This window comes from Balaenoptera borealis (assembly GCF_965194805.1).
Source record: "Balaenoptera borealis genome assembly, chromosome: 8".
In the NCBI taxonomy this organism is placed as follows: domain Eukaryota; kingdom Metazoa; phylum Chordata; class Mammalia; order Artiodactyla; family Balaenopteridae; genus Balaenoptera; species Balaenoptera borealis.
In genome coordinates, this window is record NC_138865.1 from 97,001,844 (window position 1) to 97,021,616 (window position 19,773).

The 19,773-nt window shown below is 39.3% G+C and overlaps 1 protein-coding gene and 1 long non-coding RNA gene across 3 annotated transcripts in view; one reads left to right on the top strand and one right to left on the bottom strand.

The window, feature by feature from the left end:
- LOC309634294 overlaps positions 1-2,003 on the bottom strand; it is a 235,981-nt gene extending 233,978 nt beyond the window's left edge. The window contains exon 1 of the long non-coding RNA XR_014247939.1: positions 1,797-2,003. This is a non-coding gene — a long non-coding RNA (uncharacterized lncRNA). The remainder of the gene's footprint in view (positions 1-1,796) is intronic.
- Positions 2,004-2,183: 180 nt separating this feature from the next.
- Positions 2,184-19,773, top strand: part of RAD23B (RAD23 homolog B, nucleotide excision repair protein) — a 44,920-nt gene continuing 27,330 nt past the window's right edge. Inside the window, exons 1-3 of one of the 2 annotated variants that reach the window (XR_014247897.1) lie at positions 2,184-2,613; positions 16,055-16,136; positions 19,029-19,108. Coding sequence is in view for 1 of the 2 variants with exons in the window: in XM_082404120.1 (XP_082260246.1) it covers positions 2,548-2,613; positions 16,055-16,136; positions 19,029-19,108 (228 nt within the window). In the remaining variant the exon portion in view is untranslated. The remainder of the gene's footprint in view (positions 2,614-16,054; positions 16,137-19,028; positions 19,109-19,773) is intronic. The other variant, XM_082404120.1, reaches the window with a different exon arrangement.

Consider the following 19,773-nt stretch of genomic DNA (forward strand, 5'->3'; position numbering starts at 1 on the left):
GAATAGATGTGACATGATTTATATTTGAAAAAGACCACTCTGCTGGGGAGGTTGAAAAAAGTGTAGAAGTGGAGAGACCAGTTGGGAGGCAGGGGAAAGATATTGATGCACTAGCCTAGGGTTGTAGAAGAATTGGGAGAAATGGCTGAATTGGGGATATAACTTGGAGAATAAAGTTGATAGGACTTGATAATGGATTAGGTGTGGTGGTTGGCAGGGGCGGGGGTGGGGGGAGGAAGAGAGGGAAGAGATTTATCAGGGATGATGACTAGATTTTTGGTCTGAGCACCTGGGTAGATGGTGGTGCCATGAACTAAGATGGGGGAAAACTGGGAGAGAAGCAGGTTTCAGAGGGAGGGGAGGTCCAGACGGAATCAATGGTTCTGTTTGGCCAAGGTAAGTTTCAGAGGCTTACTATATTTCAAGTGAAGATATTGTGTAGGCAATTGGCTAACTCTATCTATAGCTAAGGGGCGAGGTCCAGGCTGGAGGTATTTCAAAACAAGGGGCAGGATGAGATCACCTGGTGACTAGCAGTAGATATACCGGAAGACAGAGGGCGGAAGGTTAGATACTGAATTACAATACAGATAAGTGCTGTGAATGGGGCAACACCAGGTTAGTGGAGAGGGAGGCTGGTCAGCAAAGTTCCATGGAAGCATTATATCCACAGAAAACCAAGCAGTGACATTTTATCAGTGAGGATGCTGGTCCAGAGAGGTAATCTGCAATTAGTCACACAGGTAGTGACCTAACTGTAACTTTATACTTGAACTACTTTAAGTCAAACCCTATTAAGAGGCAGGATAGCCAGGCACCTAGGAACACAGGCTCTGGAGTCATTCTGCTTGGGTTCAAATTCTGGACCTGCCACTTCCCAGGTGGGTGACTCCAGGTACATTACTCATCATCTCTATACTTCAGTTTTCTTATCTGTAAATGGGCATACTACAAATAGCTATCTACTTAGGGACTGCTTACTATGTTCCTGGTACTAAGATTTTACATACATTATTCAACACCCCCCTCCAATAATCAATGAAGTTGAATGCTATTATTATCCCCATCTTACTGATGAGAAACCGAAAGCATATTTACGCATTCACAAATATTTACTGTGCCTGCATTACATGTTTCTTCGTGCTGGGGGTACATCAGGCGATACAACAAAGTCCTTGCCTTTGTGCAGCTTGTCTGTGATTTACTGAAAGGAGAAAGATGATAAACCTAATAAATATGTACCTTATATGGCAATTAGAAGATGATAAATGCTATAGGAAAAACACCAGGGTAATGGAGCTAGGAAAGTTGCTGTTTTAAGTCGGGTATCCAGGGTAGACCTCTCTGAGAAGGCGACATCTGAGCAAAGATTTGAAGGAGGTGAGATAGCGAGCCACCCAGGTAGCTAGGGAAAGAAGTCTCGGAGCGGAAACAGCAAGGCCGAAGGTAGGCTCTCAGGTGAGAGCGTTTGTCTAACATCCACCAACAACGCCCAGGGCCAGCCGTGAGAGTAAGATGTGAAAGGAAGGGGCTGTGTATCCAGTTCTAAGAACTTTGACTTTTACTCTGGGTGAGATGAGGAACCACTGGACAGTTCTGCCCGGGGGAGTGATATAACTTAACCTTGTATTTAGGCTCAAGGTCCATCAAGGCAGTCTAGCGCTGGAGTCAGTGCTCGCAGAATAAAAGAATCAGTCGCCAGCACGAGGACTCAGCCACACAGCAAGCGCCCTGCAAGCGCCGGCCCACTACTGTGGCTGTCACGATCCTTTCACTTAAACCCCGCCCCGACCTACCGCCCTCTAGTTTCCCAGCTCCAGGGCTCCGCATCCACTCAGTCCGGTCTCCACGTAGCGCTTCCCCGGCTACGGTTTGCGCAACTCAGACAACCGGGCGGAGCCTGGACGTGGGCGGAGTCTGGACGTAGGCCGAGCAGCGGCGGGCTGGAGAACGCCCCGGCCGCAGACGCTCCACGGAAGCCCCGAGAACCCCGAGGCGCCCACGAACTGCGCCTGCGCACGCGCAATCCAGACCACCGACATTCCAAAGCGGTAATCCGCCCCGCCCCGCCCCAATTCCGGGGCGGAGTTCTTGGCTGCGCCTGCGCACAGCCTCGCCGCACCCTACGCCTGCGCGTTCAGCCAGCCCGACCCCATCCCCCAGGTTTTTCGGGTGGGGGAGGGGGCGCGTCTCGGCGAGTCACGATGATGGCGGCCACCAGCCTGTGGTGAGGTAGCGGATTCTCTGCTGCTCTCGCAGAGCCCCTGGCGCTTCCTGCAGACTCAGTGGCTGGCGCCGGGCGCGAGAGGAAGCACGGTGGCCCGTGCTCGCGAGGAAGGCCGCAGTCGCGGAGGCAGCGGCGCGGCCCGGGGCCAGGGCTGGGGGAGAGGCCGCTCTGCAGGGCGAATGTGACAAGCCCCCACCCCCACCGCTTTCCTCCCGAGTGCGCGAGGAGCGCGGGCGACCCCGGGGCCCCGCCAGGCCACAGACCCCGCCCAGCGGCCAGCACCCGGAGCAGGCCCGGCAGCGGAGCTGCGCGGCGGCACCATGCTGGTCACCCTGAAGACCCTCCAGCAGCAGACCTTCAAGATCGACATCGACCCAGACGAGACAGTGAGTGCGGCGGGAGCGCGGGGCCCGGCACCGGGCAGGGGAGGCGCGCGAGGCGCCCGTCGGGCCTGGGCTGGGGGCGGTGCGGCGGGGCCGTGTGCGGGGCCCCGGCCTCAGCTTCTAGAGAGGCCCGGCGGCGCGCCCGAGCGGGGAGACCCCCGGTACACCCTAGAGGGCCCGGCGAGCGGGGTCTTGGGCCCCGAGCGCTGGATGAGGCCTGCGGGCTCCGAGCGCGGGCAGGGCCCGGGGGCCCGGCGGCATGCGGCCCACCGGACCTTCAGAGTTGGCTGTGGGCTTTGTGGCAGGAGTAAGGGGAAGCAGTGGTCGGACACCGAACCCCTGGTGGCAGATGGCGTGGAGTACACGCCCGCGGGGCACGGGAGGCCTCGGCCTGGGCGCTCTCGGCGGAGGGGCCAGAGGGGGAGGGGAGGTCAGGGCTGCCTCTGTGGTCGAGCCGGGCTCCCCGATGGTGGGTGCACGGGTGGGGGAGGGAGATGTCGGCGTCACTACTGTCACTGAGTGGACCTGGTTAGGCGCTGAGGTCTAGGAAGCGCTAACCGGAGATGAGCCTTAAATAAAAAGTATCAGATTGCGTCTGCTGCACTGTGAGAGGCGAGTGGTGAGGGGTGGTGAAAATGCATTCTTTGCCCCCTTCGCCGCAGAATTGGTGACCCTTTTATTTGCCTATATCTTGAATCGTTTCGCTGCAGTTCTCCCGCCACCCAACCCACACCCATGTGTAGATTGCCCTTTGAGCCCTCTTTGGTGGTGAAGTTTGTTGGATTAGAGCCCTTCAAATCCAGGCTCAAACTTAACTCCAGATTAATGAGTTCCCTGTGTTAGAAGTCTTGAAGTTGTAGGAGTCGGAACTCTGCACCCAACCCCCAAATAATAGCCTTTCAGGGGAGAAAAAAAGAAAATAAAAACTTTGAATCTCTTCTGTAAACTCTTGAACACCTTATAAGTTCACGTGTTAAATTCTCATGTCATTTTGTGTATTTGTGACTGCAAAAAGCCACTGTGTTGAAATCAGTACAACTTTTTGCCAAGATCTAAAAATGCCATTCAGTGTGAACTTACTTCTTGTGTTCTGGAATTGTGATGGTGTACACCATTGAGGTTGTCATAAGGCTGTATTTAAAGCAGCAACTTTCAGCCCATCTATATTTTTAAAAATAGGTGATTCAATTTTGGTGGAGATCTGGGGCCTTGGTGTTAGTTAATTAAATAATCCTGAGCTCCCATGTGTGGCTCTAACTTATTTGCTATGTGCCTGTTTTGCAAAGATGTGAAGATTAAATATTATTTAATTGGTGGTCAGTAAACGGAATCGATTATTAACCACTCCGTACCTTTGAGTGAGGGTATAGTGTCATGTTTTACCTATATCATTTAATCAAGTTTTCTACACCTTTAATTATTTAAAAAATGTAGTTCCCAACCTTTTTGGAATTGTAGTACTAAATGATTTTAGTTCAAGATATTATATGTGTAAATATGCTCTGTGGTAAATTCTTAAAGGTGCAGGAGATAGCAATTTTAGATGAGAAATTCAGTGTTCTCAGAAGTAATTGACAACACCCTCTGGATTGCTATTACTAACAAAAATCATATTCTTCCTGAGTATTCCTTTACTGCTTGGTGTATACTTAGAAGTTAAAGAATGAAAGTTAAAATGCAGCTGTTTAATGTTTTCAGACAAAACTTCATAAAATGTTATTGACTTCGGATTTTTGTAGCGACAAGTGTTGGTGCTGCAGGAACTTTACCAGCTTATATTCACAATTAATTCCAAGATTATTGAAACCTAAAGGTTTTTTTTTTGGTAAATATCTGTGGATTTATTGAAGTTATGCAGTGACTTTCTAAAGCTCCACTGAATTATTTATGTTCTATAAGATTTGTATAGCTCTTTAGGCATTTTACGCATTCTTTATCTTAGAGCCAATATTGTATTTGTATAGATTCTTAACCATACTTGCTGTTTTCCAGTTTATTTCCAAGGGGATTTAAGTTATATGAAACCTACTTCTAGAGGTATATTTTCAGAAAGCTCAGTTGTTACAGAGAGTTGCTTCTTTAGCTTTTTGTTGCTATTTGTCCAAATATAATTTTGTTGCTGTTTATGTAAATATAAAAGCTAACATTGTTAGGCTGGGACAAGAAATGAAAACACTTAATCTGGATATACTGGAACATTTACATTAAAATGACTTGTGGGTTTTTACTTTAATGGACTTAAATTTTAAAAATGGGAAAAATGTTAGAACTATTTTAATTCCATCTTTATAGTGATTTTTAATTAAATATTTATTTTTGATACAGTATTTGAGAAAATTCCAGTAAGAAAAGAAGCAATGAAAATTACATAAATAGAGGGAGACTGTAAGTGTCCTGTTTGTAATTTGTGAAAACTAGATAGCCAAGGATATTAGAAATAGATCTAAAATAAAGGGGAAAAAATAGGATTTTATTGAGACCTCTAGGGAGATTCACATAAAATGAGCAGAGTTTGGTCTCTAAGACCTCTATTTTGGCTGCTCAAAGGTTTTATTTTTACCTAGAAGGAACTAAGAAACCTTAAGGAACTTAAGTAACTTGAGGTGGCCGGTATAGAAACTTCTGTGAGCTTGAGATGAGCAGGAGCAAAAATGAGTGAACGGACTGAGAGAGAAGAGGAATCATGGGAGTGAATCATTTGCTCAGCAAGTAATGTTCAGTGAGCTTTGACTGGCAGAATTGGAGGAGTACAGGGACATGGGGGACATGGTCTGGGTCTTCTTGGGAGCCATATTGACATAGTCTTAGCTCCGTCAGTGGCTATAGAGTAGATGCACAAAGTAGAAAAAGCAAGAGGATTTGTTTTTAAGGTGTTTGTATTTGCTTTAGTGCTTGAATGTTGAAAGTCCTCCCCTGCCTTTTTTTTAACAAGTGAAACTTTCTTAACATTTATTTGCCATTTTGTACCATTTACTTGACCATTACCATGCACTGCCTTTAGTGTTAACCATTACAAAACAGTGATTTTATTATTACAATAATAATTCATCTCATAAAGTAACTGGGGAAAAAACCAACAGTAAGTTTCAGGTGAGACTTTAAATGCATAAGCTGAAATGTGATTGTATTATATAAGTGACATCAAAGTTATGTGTATACATTGGAAGTTTTTGATAAGAGAATTGTGAAGATACAGTAGTTTTAATTTCTACAGACAGTACATCTAATATGCTATTCAGTAATCTGCAAAGAATTAACCTCACTTTGTGGTATATTTGTATAATGGTGATTATGCTATAAAATACTACTTGAGTACTAGTCTTGTACATGGGATTTACTAGCCATCATTTATTAGCAAATTGTTCCCATTGTGGCTTATTGTATTTTAACAGAGTTGTGCTGAAGATAGTACATTATTTTGGAAGTTCCCTAGATTATTAAAACATTAAGTAGTAAACATATTTAAACACTATATCACAGAGGTAAAACTAACGTTTCTTGGCATATTGGTAAAACAAAATACTTGGGAAACCTGGTATGGTTTGTATCAGACCTTTGCTCTTTCTATACTTGGCACACGGTAGGCATTTAATAAAGATCTTTTGAATGAATTAAATATATTTTTTGGTGAATTGCCAAGTCAGTGATCCCTCAATGTTTGCATGTTGATTTATTTAATGTTTGTTGAATACTTACTAAAAATATCAGGTCTTGCTGTCATGGTGTGTACATTATAGTGGAATAAATTAGTCGAAAAGCAAATTTTTAAAAACTTAATGGTAAGAGTTATATAGAGAATTGAAATAGGGTGAGGTAATTTGATAGTGCATGACTGGGTGGCTACTTTTAAATTGGTCGCAGAAGGCCTTTCTAAATAAGGTGACATTTAAACAGAGATCTGAATAGTAACCACTCAGAGGTCGGGAGAGTGTTTTCTGTAGGGAAAGACCTTTAAGAGTGTGTTTTGGGAATCAAAAAAGGCCTGTATTGTTGATCTCGTAGTTGAAGGAGAAGAGAGGTAAGAGATTAGAGTTAGGCAAGGGGCCAGGGCCTGTAGGGCTTTGTAATAAACTGAAGGTTTTCCATGTAAAATAGGAGGCCTTTGGGGGCTTTTAAGCAGAGGAGAAAAATTATTTCTTTTATGATTTGAAAAGGTTACTTGGACTGCTGTATGGAGAATAGATAGTAGGAAGACCAGTTAGAAGGCTTGCACAACAGTCTTAAGGGGTCAAGGCTTTGACCAGGGAAGTAGGAGTGGAGATACAAAGAGAGGTGGAGGGATTTGAGATATGGTTGGGAGGATAGAGTTGAGAGAATTTTTTGATGCGTTGGAGTGGGGAAAATTGAGAAATCAACGATTAAACATAGGTTTTGGTTGTATAACTTGTGTGAATACCTATGTTCTTTGCTGAGACATGGAGGGATGGGAGAGGGGCAGGTTTAGGGGTTGGGGTGGAAACTCAAGACTTAAGTTTAAGATGCCTATTAAACATTCAAGTGGAAATGACAAGGAGATTTGCTATGAATTTCCATCCCAAAGGGGAATTTGGGCTGGAGTTAGAGACATGACAATAAGCAGCATATATGTTTGACCTCAATCCATTGGACTGGATGAGATCATCTTGCCACAGTCTTTTTCAGTGCCCATTCCTTGCAAAATTGAGTCCAAGTGCCTAGATTATCCCTTATGTGTAATTAACTTCTCCGCTACTGGAATTGAGGAACCCTGGTGAGAATGTAATGGGATGGGGCTTAGGGCTGAAGCCTGGGATGCTATAACATGTGGAGATTGAGTACTGAAGAGGTCAGTTAAGGAGCAACCTTTGAGGTAGGAAGAATCCAAGAGAAGAAAAAAGTTTCAAAGATGACGAAAAGGTCAAATGTATCTACTGCTTGAGAAATCAAAAGTAAGATAAAAACAAGAAACATGACTTTTGGTTTTGGCAACTTGGAGGTCATTAGTGACCCTAATGAGTAGTCTCCATGGAGTGTTAGGGCCAGAATTTAGTGGATTGAGGAATGAATGGGAAACATGTGAAAATGATCACAATAATTCTGAGCGTCACAGCCTATGGTAGGCATCGTTTAAAACACACACACCAGAATTGTGAAAAATATGTAATAGTGCATGTTTTAAAAAGAAGAAATGGAGACCAGCATGATGAGTAACTGGCCTGGGTTCACACAGTCAGTGGTCTTGGTAGTTTCACTGTCTGTGAATGATGGTCTTGCCCATACTCTGACCTTCTGTTCCTTAATCGCTCATCCAGTGATCTTTCCTTCTACTCTACCTCAGTTATTCAGACTCATGACTGGTAACTAGCTCTTATCACAACCAGTAACTGTAGCTCTTTCCCCCCCATCCACAGTAATCTGTTTTTAGTATCCCACTTTAACTTCCCTCTGATTCCAATGCTAATGAGACTTACAGTCTATTCGATCCATACTCCTTTTCACTGGCCCTCCCTCGTGTTATTGCTTCCACTTTTGCCCAGCTAAAATAGAGTCAGTGACTATAATCACTCCCTTGCAAGGGTCAAGTATAGCATGTCTCTTGAGCCAGGCTGCCTAAGTTTCAATCCTGGCCTTAGCACTTGCTGTGTGATGTGACCTTTGGTAAGTTACCTGATGTTGTGCCTGTTTCCTCATCTGTAAAAAGAGAATACAGCCATGGAAGTACTAAACTCACAGGATTGTTTTGAAGGTTATATGAGTTTGAGATGATACACAGAGTGCTTACTGACAGTGCTTAACAACATGGTCCCACTCTCACTCCATTGTTCTTGTTTGAAAAACTCCAAATATGATTAAATTCAAGTCTGTGTTTGTGCTTGCACCTGTGCAGCTAGAAGGCGAACACATAGGCATCTTGACTTGTCTCACTTAAATTCCTGAACAATAATCGTAATCAGGCCCTTGTAGTGACAGTCATACATTTCACTATTCCCTTTTCCACTGACATAGGCAGATTTCATATCTTCTCTCTTTATTTTCAATCAGTGACCCTAGATTTTAGGTTTTATTGAAAATACAGAAACAGTCAGGACAGAACTTTTACAAGATCCTACTAGAGCTCCCTACCTGCTAGCCTCCTTTTATCGTGGAGATAGCTATGTATTGTGGGTGGTGCTATCTAATGCCAATCCCCCCCACTTTTCCACAGCATCCTAAACTCTTGTCGTTTATGAAGGACATCACTCCATCAGTTCTCCTTTTCTACATCATTGATTTTTCCATTTCTAAATTTATTTATTTATTTATTTATTTCTGCATTGGGTCTTCGCTGCTCTGCGCGGGCTTTCCCTAGCTGCGGCGAGCAGGGGGCCACTCTTGTCTGTGGTGCTCGGGCTTCTCACTGCAGTGGCTTCTCCTGTTATGGTGCACGGGCTTAGTTGCTCTGCGGCACATGGGATCCTCCCGGACCAGGGCTCGAACCCGTGTCTCCCCGCATTGGCAGGCAGATTCCCAACCACTGTGCCACCAGGGAAGCCCAATTTTTCCATTTCTAGAGTATCTAAACATTTTCCTTGTCTTAATAAAATCCTCCCTTGTCTCCACATTTGTCTACTCCCCCATTTCTCCCTCTTCCTTACATCAGAACTTAAGAGTAGCTCTTGAGTCTGTTTGCTTTTTTTTTTTTAACATCTTGCTCTTTCAAATACATCATGCTATTCCTAAACTAGAGGAGAGTTTTCTCCCACTTTGTAGTTGCCCTGTGCCCTTGAGCATAGTACTTAAATCTCTTTTCTTGGGAGTAAAATGGGAGTAAAATAATTTACCTGCCTTCCTCGTAGAGTTGATATGAAAATCAGATGAGATTATGGATCTGAAAAATTTTTGGTGAATTGTGAAATCAGAAATAAATCTATGCAATTTCTTTTTTAACAAGTCCTGTTTACAGTTATTTTGATCAGTGTTTTCACTGTCCTTTTTGAACAAGGTTTGTGTAAGTGAGATACCCTCATTTTCTTAGCTTGATGTAATCAGCAATTTCAGTGTTGAGAGCAGTGTTCTGCCTTTTTTAGCTTGGATGTTGAGATTATTTGATAGATAATGTATAAAATTTCTGTTGCCTTTGGAAAGAAATGTGCTAAATTTAAGCCTGCTGTAGAACAGTGAATCCTGCTGAAGGACACCATGTCTGTTCCCTATAAGTTTGGATAAGTACATTCCTTGTGTAGTGTCTCAAAGAGCTAATTTTATAATAGAATGAACTTTATAAACCCTTTAACATTACTTATACCTATTCCAGCAGAGGAAGTAGACCAGCTACAAATGACTAATATGTACGAATAGGTCCTAGATACTTCAACAGGTAGATAAAAATTGTTATTTGTCTCTCCCTCTGCCCTCTCCGCCACACACTTCTGGTTGAATGAGGTAGGTGGCTCCTTTGTAGTATGGTAGATCCATTCTCTGCCTATGTAGAAACTTTAAAATTTACAAGTAACTTGGGAGTTTCTACTTTTCAGTCTTCAAAGTCTGTGTCTGTTTTGATTGTTGAAACCATACTGTTAGGAATATATTTTATAATAGAAGAGGTTAAATTGGCGTAAATAGATAGGTTTAGGAGCCTGAATACCATAGTTTCTGTGGGGGAAAATTAATTCTGTATTTAAAATTATATTTTAAAAAGTAGCCTTTTGGATCATAACCCTAATTTGAGAATTGGTTGCCTTTGTTTACTGTTTATCCACATATTATTAATACTGTAGTCTTAGTTATTCTTTCAGTTAAAAAAAAATAACTCTTGTGCCACATTTTTTTCATTTCTTGGGTCCAGTGGGGAGATTTTTCCTGTTGCACTGATGTCAACCGACATCTTCATAATCAATTCTGTTTTTAGAATTAGCAGAAACCGACTTTGTGGAAGAGATTCAGGAAATACTCCTTGGTGCCTGCACCAGTTTCTCAAATGGAAGGATACCACCCAAGGAACCAAAAAGGAAAAAGTTTTGCCCATATCGTAAATCTATGAAATCCTTTTGTAAACATATTTGGCTTTAGGTCTCTGTTTCCTTTTGCTAATGGTTTAATTGCCAAAACTTATTTGCTCTTACTAATTTTTTAATTTGCTAGGCTATGTAGTGGTAGAACTACTGTCTAGAATTTTCTTTTTTAGTGAAATCTCTTAAATTGCAGCATATACTTGTGTAATATTAGTAATGGTGGCGGGGGGGTGTGATGAGTTTTTTTTTTTCTTTTAAACTATTTAAATTTCCTCTTAAATTACTAAAATAATCCAGGCTTGTTATAGTAAGTAAAGTGTATAAAGTAAAAGAACGAAAGGCTTTAGGCTCCTGGTCTAAGTAACCACTGTTGGATTCTGTATATGGTTCTGGTCTTTTTTTAAAAAAAAAAAAATATATGTACATATAATACATAAACATAACAGCACTATGTTTTTAAAAATCAGTTGCTTAGCAATTAGCTTTTGTCCCTTAAAGATAATATTTCATCCAGTCATGTATATGTGCATGCATTCCGTGAATATCTTTCATATATAGTCATCGTTCTTATTGTATTGCATAAATGTTCAAATAGATGTATTAGCAATAATGTATTTTACCATTTCACCATTGATGAATGTTTAGGGTTGTTTGCAGTATTACAACCAGTAGTGTACTGCACATATTTTGTTCATATATCATTGAAGTATTTATGTGAACATCTCTTTAGCACTGATTCTTAGAGGTGGAATTATTGGATCAAAGGATGGCAGATTGCCTCAGAAATGCCTGCATCAGTGTTCACAAATCTCAACAGTATTTGTTGTTCTCAAATACTAATGTCCATCTGAGTTACTAGCCAGGATTCAAATAGAGATCTAGCACAGAATAAATGAGATAAATATCGTGAAGCTCTTTGTACACTGCCTGACACATGGTAAGTACGTAGCACCCATGAGCTATTACAACAGTAATGAGGAAAATACGCTGTAGCATTGAGGAAGCTGGGTTATTATATGAATATTCAATTGCTAGCCTAATCAACAAGCAGTAGTTCTAGAAATCTTACGCAAAAGTTATGTGTAAGAAGACTGACGTGCAAAACATCATAGTACTATGGAGATAAGATTTATAAGACATTATTTTTATATCTGAAACATACAATTTAAATTCGTTGAGTGGAAAGAACTACTTTTAATGGTGGTTGGCCTGAACTAGGGTAGTGCCATGGGATGCAATATAGTGTTCACATTGGGAAGTAGTTAGATGGTAAGTTGGAACCACTGGATAAATGATTTAATGTGAGGAATATAGGAGAAGGAAGAGACAAATACCTCACAAGGGAATGGGATGAAAAAGGATAACTGATCTGCTTTTGTGTTGGCACTTTTTCATAGTGATTATCTCCCTTTTGGGGAAAAAATAAAAGCCATGTCAACTATGTTTAGTATTAGATGATGTTGAGTATATTTTTCTTTTAAAATGCACAATTTCGTAAGAGAGAAGTATGAGGCTAGAAAAAATTTGACTTCTTGTGTGTTAACCATGCATTGTCCCTAGTTGAATCAGTGATAAACTCCCATTCTTTATCTAGGGGGAAATAAGCAGCAAAATGAAAGTTTAATTTCTGCTTCTTGTTCGTTAGCCTTGGAGAAGCCTGGTTATTTACTGGGATCATAGTGCCCAGTTTTAGATCCATCCTGTTGAGATGACTTATTGGAAGTATTGGCACGGGGTTCAGCACAGAGGAGTCATAACTACATCGGCTGCTGGACATAACCTTTCCAAGGGAAACCATGTGCAGAGTTGCTACCTTTTCCTTCTTTGCAACATCCAGAAAGAAGGTCTTTCTTTATAGCTGTTTTAAAGTGTGCTCAATTTGATTGGGTTAGGGAAAACTTAGACAAAGTAGTCTAGAAACCGTCCTTCAGCAATTACATTATGGTTGAAATGCCTATGGGACATCCAGTGAAGGTGTCAAGTAGAGAGTCAGGAGAGAGCTGGGCTAGAGATACTCATGACATATGAATGGTTCTTAAAACTAGGAGTAGATGAAATGGATTATCCTAGAAGTCTGTGTAGAAGAAAAGGCAGTCTTGGGCATAACCCTGAGTAACACTTAAAGGTCTGGCCAAGGAAAAGGATTTCAAAAAGGAGTGAACAAAGATATAGGAGGAAAACCAGAAGAGTGTGGTGTTATAGAAACCACAGGAAGACAGTGTGAAAAGGAGAGATGGGTCAGTACTGTCAAATGTGGCAGAGAGGTCAAGTAATACTATAGAGAAGGACTAAGAAGTGTCTGATGATGATGTTGCTGAATTTAGTGGTACTGGTGAGGGCAGTCTTAATGGAATTGTGGGAGTAGCACTACTGCAGAAAGTAAGCTGCAAAATGAGAACAAAGTCTGTGCTTCAGTTTATCAGCATTGTGTTGCACCCTGGAGCAATAAGTGTGGGGTTATGAATAAGTAAAGACAATGTATAGTTAATTTTTTGAAAATTACTTGAGACTAAGGGGAGGAGAGGGTAGCTGACAGGAGATGGATTGTGGGGGGTTTTGTGTGTTTTTAAGATGATAGAGAATTGGATCTGTTTAAGTGTGAATGGAAATGAACTGGCTTTGAGGGAGAGGTTGAAAATAAAACTCGGCGGGGGGGGGGGAGTAGGAAACATAATGAATCTAGCAAGGTACTGGAGAACAGGAATTAGATTTGAAGAGAGGGATGGCTTTCATTTGGTAGGGAAGAAGATTGAGATTAGGTGGATCTGGATGCAAAAAACCATGTGTCAGTTTGGTAGCAGAAAGTTGAGGGTGTGAGTTCCTGTGGTGTCTTCTGTGCCTTGAAGTAGAAAATGGTCATCTGCAGGGGGTTGGGGGGGAGTGTTGGGAATCAGATTTAGAGGAGAGTACAGGTTTCAAACAACCTCTTGGAGGAGGGAGGAGAGGGCTAACCAGGGGAACAGAAGGATTGGGGGTGTCGTTCTTTTTCTCCAGTAACATTTAGAAGACTGGATATAAATGTGGATAGGCAGCTGGTTAGACATTCAAGGTGAGATGTGTTAGCTAAGTGAGGTAGAAAAGTATGACACCACAGTAGTTGAAGTAAATTTTATTTTGAGTACTGACAAATAAATTCAACTGTGTTAGTCCTGATGTGGAGTTTTGCTTGGTAGGAGCAACAGAAAGGCAAACAAGTCTGTGATGTTAGGAAGAAAGTGATAGAAGCAGTGGCATTATTGTCTAAGCTGAATAGAGCTTGCAGTAAAGATCAGAATGAATGAAAGTAGAGGCTCAAGGAACCAAAGTTGTAATGAGATGCAAGACCAGGTGTAGTGAACAGTTACTGAGAGAGCTAGTGAGAATAGAAGATGGCACTTATCATTTCAAAGAGCATTTTGAGGATGATGAGATTCAGCCTGTGTCCTGAATGACTGTGAGTAGATGACTTAGGTGGATTGGAAGTAAAGATCATTGGGTTGAGGTTAAGGAACAATGCCAGAAGTTTGGACAGGTCAGGGAACCTGGTTCCAAAGTCTAGTTCACTTATTTTCTTTTTTTTTGATGCAGTTGTAAACAGGGTTGTTTACTACAAGGTATTTTTTTTTAATCTTTATTGAGATATACTTCAAGTACTACAAAAGTTCACGTATTTTCTTTGACACATGACCCAAGGTGGTTTTGCTGCGTTGAATCCACACACACACCCCCACACCCTCTGCCCAAAAAATGTCAAGGTGTCCTGGCATCTTGCCCACAAAACATTATATCATTTGATACCCTCATTCTGAGAGTGTGTCTCTTCACACTTAACACCAAAAATTGTTCAAGACAGTCTTTTCCAGTATGACCGTCTATTGGATTAATGATGTCTGACATTAAAATTTGTGCTTTTGGTTACTAATGATGTTGAGCTTTTCTTTTTATTGGGTGTATAATTGTGAATTGCCTGCCCCTGTCATTTGTCCATTTTTCTGTTGGCACAAGAACCATTTTCTACCATTTCTCTTAATTTATTTTATTTGTATTTTTCCTTTTGTTATGTGTCTTGTTATTTCTATTTGAGTTGCATGCTTAGTTTATTAATTTTCCTTCTTGTTTAATAATAAACATGTTTAGTGCTAGTCTGTGATTACTTTTTTAACCACATCATATAGGTATTGTTATGTAGAGTTCTCATTGTTATGTTCTTAGTATTCTTTAATCACAGTTTTGATTTCTTTGAAGCAATGTTATTTAGTAGTAAAATGACTAGAGGGTTTTTTTGTTGTTGTTTGTCCTCCTTTCCCACTCTTAATCATATATATGGCGGGTTGAGATTCTTGTGATGGATTTCCACTTTGGGGATATCAGAATAGCAGTAATGCTACTGGCCCACTTCAGGAAGATCAGTATAGCAAGGGTGATTTATGTGGCATTTGCAAAATACTCTGCTCTAAAACTTGGAGTCAGAAGAGCTGGTTCTGGATTTCAGCTACTACTTATAGTAGCAATGTGATTTGGGGAGGAACCCTCCCTTTTGTATCCCTATCGTGACAGTTTTCCACTTAAAGCTCAGAACTATCAATTCAGACAGTTTTTAGAAGAATTCTGGGAACTGAAGGAAATGGAATTTTCCCCCTTGATTCTTGGTCATTTAAAGTAGTGAAATTTAGTTCCATTATGTCTCCTTGCCTTTCTTTGTTTTTTTTTTTTTTTTTTTTTTTACTCCTATGCCACCCTACTTCAGAAATTGATTATACTCGTTTTCTAAGTATCAGTACTTCATAATGAACCTGTTGTCATGTAATTTTAGGGATGGAAGACCATAAAGATCATGTATTCCAATCCCTCTTTATAGATGAGACTGATGCTGAGAAAAACTGAGCTCCTTGTTCAAGATCATTGAAGTAATACAGTGGTTCTCAACTTTGGCCGAACTTTGAAACCAACTGTAAAGCTTTTCAAAAATACTGATGTCCAGACCCACCCTCAGAAATTATATTTTAACTGGTCTTTATAAAGTTCCCTCAGATGATTATAATGAAACATTAGCCACTTTTAAAGTGAATAATTGGCCTTTTAACATTCACATTTAACTTTTTTTTTTTTATTACTGTGGACAAGACCACTTTATTTCTTAGACCTTTTAGATTAGAGAGCTTTTCTTTACTTTCTTAACTCTGTGAGAAATAAGCCCATAAACTTTTATAGTGAGAATCAAAACTTTCTGCTTTTGAAACCTTTATTTTGAATAGATTTATAAAGTCAACTGGTAAAGTCTTTTTTTAAAAAACTATGTACGTGGAACAGATGGTAAAACAGTTTATACTTATCATACCTAGTAGTATGGGTTATTAATAATGGGTCTTTTTGACATAATATTATAAAGACATGACCTTTGAAGTTTTTTGAGTCATTAATAGTATGTATAAAATTTTTATTTTGCATCATTTGTTCAGATTCTGGATTTTCACTTGTTTAGACTTTTTCAAAAATTAAAAAATTTTTTCCTATAGGTAAGAGCACTGAAAGAGAAGATTGAATCTGAAAAGGGTAAAGATGCCTTTCCTGTAGCAGGTCAAAAATTAATTTATGCAGGTATGCATTAAATGCTGAAATTAATATGCCGTTTTCTTGTGTACTGTGACATTCTTTTAGTTTTAGAAATTGCCATCTTACAAACTGTAGTGTATACAAATTGATTGTCAGAAGCATTGTACAGATAAAAGCAGAGAATGAACAGTCATTTGAATGTTATTAATATTCATTCCTCTCTTTTTTCACATTTGCTTTATATATTTCTCCATCCAGTGATGTTAGATAGTTTTGCTTATTAGTTTTATCTTTTGTAAGTATCATGTAACTGGCTGTATTTGTTTTGCTTTGTTTTTTGAATTAAAAAATTTTTTATTGAATTAGTTTGTGTGACATTGTATAAGGTGTACAGGGTGTTACTCTGATACACTTATATATTGTAATATGATTGCCAGTGTAGCGATATTTATCAGATTACATGATTAGCAGTACAGTGTTATTGTCTGTGTTCATTATACTGTGCATTAGATCTCTATGGCTTATTTACTACTCATTAGAAGTTCGTACTCTTAAACACCATCACTCTTATCTCCCCCACGCCCCATACCCTTGGTAACCACCAAGGTAAAATACTCTTTCTTTTAAGTTTAGGTTTTTAGATTCCACATATAAGTGATATCATACTTAGCATAATGTTCTCAAGGTTCATCATGTTGTCGCAGACGGCAGGATATCTTCTTTCTCATGGGTGAATAATATTGTGTATATGGGTCACATCTTTTTTATTCATTCATCCATTGATGGGCATTTTGGATTGTTTCCATATCTTAGCTATGTGAATAGTGTTGCTGTAGAGATGGGAGTGCATATTGTCTTGTCAAAATCCTGTTTTCATTTTCTTTGGGTATATACCCAAAAGTGGAATTGCTGGATCATATGGTAGATCTATTTTTAAATTTTTAAGGAACTTCCATATTGTTCTCCATAGTGGTTGGACCGATTTACTTTCCCACCAACACTGTATAAGGATTCTTTTTTCACCACAAGCTCACCAGCCCCTCTTGTTTCTTGTCTTCTTGATGATAGCTATTCTAACAGGTGTGAGGTAATACCTCGTTTTGATTTGCATTTCCCTGATGCTTAGTGATGTTGGGCATCTTTTCATCTGTCTGTTGACTATTTCGACGTCCTCTTTGGAGAAATGTTGGTTTACTCTGCTGATTTTTAATCAGGTTGTTTGGTTTTTTGTTATTGAGTTGACTGAGTTCTTTATGTATTTTGGATATTAATCCCGTATCTGATATATGGTTTTCAAAAATTTTCTCTCATTCTGTAGTTTGTTCCATTCTGTAGAATTCTTTTCATTTTGTTAATTGTTTCTTTTGCTGTGCAGAGCTTTTGAGTTTGGTGTAGTCCCATTTGCCCATTTTTTTTTGTTTGTTTTATTTTTTGTGCTTTTGGCATCATGCCCAGAAAATTATTGCCAAGACCAAAATCTCTGACTTTCTTCCCTACATTTTCTTCCAGGAGTTTAATGGTATCAGGCCTTATGTTTAAGTCTTTGATCTATTTCAAGTTAATTTTTGTGAGTGGTGCAAGATTGGGGTCCAATTTTATTGTTCTGCACGTGTTTCTTCAGTTTTCCCATCAAGCTGAGCATCTTTTTTAATTTATTGAAATGAAACCATTTATACTGATTATGTGTATTAATGTACTTGGAATCATTCCTGTGAAATTTCAGTTTATCTGTTTTTTAAATAAAATACCAAAATTGAAGAATACAGAAGACCTTATATGTCAAAAGACACTATAAATAAGCGACAGGAAAAGAAAGATTAATATTCAGATTATATAAAGAGCTCTTACAAATCAGTAAGGAGAGGATGACCCAATTAAAAAGAAATAAAGGATATGAATAGGAAATTGTAAATTAACTAGCCTCACTAGTAACCAGGAAAATGTGTGTTAAAAATAGACTTGATATGTGAATTTTGTGGAGAAAATTCTTTTCTTTGTTCTTGAGAAGAAATACTGAGCACTGTCATTATAGATGTCGGTAAGGTGGATCTTGAGTTGCCCATGGATTCCTGTCACTTCCTACATAGAGATTTTGAAGTATTTTCTTAACTGAGGTGGTTTAGAGGAAACACCAGCCCTGTGATGAGGAATCAGAAGCCTAAAGAGGTGCTTGTAGTTGGTGGCAGACATAAAACTAGAATTCCTGCTTCCTAGTCTTGGCCTGTTTTTTCAATCCTATGCAGAGTAGAGACACTATTCCCTTTTGTCTTAATGCTTGCAGCTTTTGATTCAATACCTTTTTGAAAATGGAAAACGAATTTCAAGGAAAAGGAAGCCTGAAGGAATCCTGACCTCACGTTTGTCCTTCTGCATGACTAAAATCTTACATAGTCTGTGTGCCTTACTCAGTTCTATATTATCTTACCATTTCTGTGTACCAGGTCACTATGAGTATCTTATTTTTATAGCAGTGGAACATTCTGTGTTGCAGGTATCCAGTATTTGTGGGAGCAGACAGTTCGTTCTTTTTTCCTTCCATCGAGAGGGATTATAGGTTATTCCGGGGAAGGGGTGGGGAAGCCTTGAGCATCTCAAAATTGAATTTTATTTGTCTTCATGATCTCCTCTTTCTCAGGACCTAATTAATATTTCCTTACCCAGCAAGTCTTTTTTATTATAAGTAATAATTTTTAAGAAATGCTTGGGATTGAGATATCTACATACAGTATATGAGTTTGCTATCTTTTAGTCAAATGCTTATTTATGCCTTCTTAGCTAATCATGTATCCACTTATGTTTATCTTGGCTGACTGGTAATCTTTTTCTTTGGGGAAAGTTTTAATTGATAGAATTGACGTTGGTGATTGTTTTAACCTCAGTTAGTGTAAGACAAAGTTACGGTGCCTTCAGTAATATGTTTTTTTCTTAATGTGCTAGGCAAAATCCTCAATGATGATACTGCTCTAAAAGAATATAAAATTGATGAGAAAAACTTCGTGGTAGTTATGGTGACAAAAGTAAGTTTCAACCTCATTGTATATATCTTTATGCATGTGAGTTTAAAAAAAAAAAAAAAAAGATGATCCCAAGTCTTGCTTTACACTTTCAAGTGAAAACAGTTTATACACATCCATAGTGGCATGCACTTAATTGTTATTAAAGGTTTTAACAGTTTGCTTTGAGTCAACTATAAAGTTAATAGTTTTATATATTTGTAGTTTGAGCATAATTTTAAATATGTCAAAACAACTGATATGTGAAGTGTCATGTTAAAAATTATTAGGTATTGTTGGATTAGTAAAATCACTAATTGTGTAATTATTAGAGAATGTAATTCTTAGAAATTGAATAAATGTTTCTTATTTTGTAGTTTTTAATAAGAGTGCCTTAAAAGGATTTGCTAAATGATGTACTAGACCTAACAAATACTTCAGGGCCGAAAAGACATATAGATTAACAATTTCAGTGATATTTCTTAGCCAATGGGATAGATTTTTAGAAACTAAAAAAGGGAAAAGACAGCTAAGAGAATGATGGAATGATTATTGTGAGAAGATTTTTAACAGGAACTTTTTTGTGATTTATTGGACTGAAATAAAAGTCAAAAGTTTTTCTCTAAAGCAGAGAATGAATATGGATTCTTTCAGGATTTTTGTTTTATTTGTATACTTGTTTAAAGATA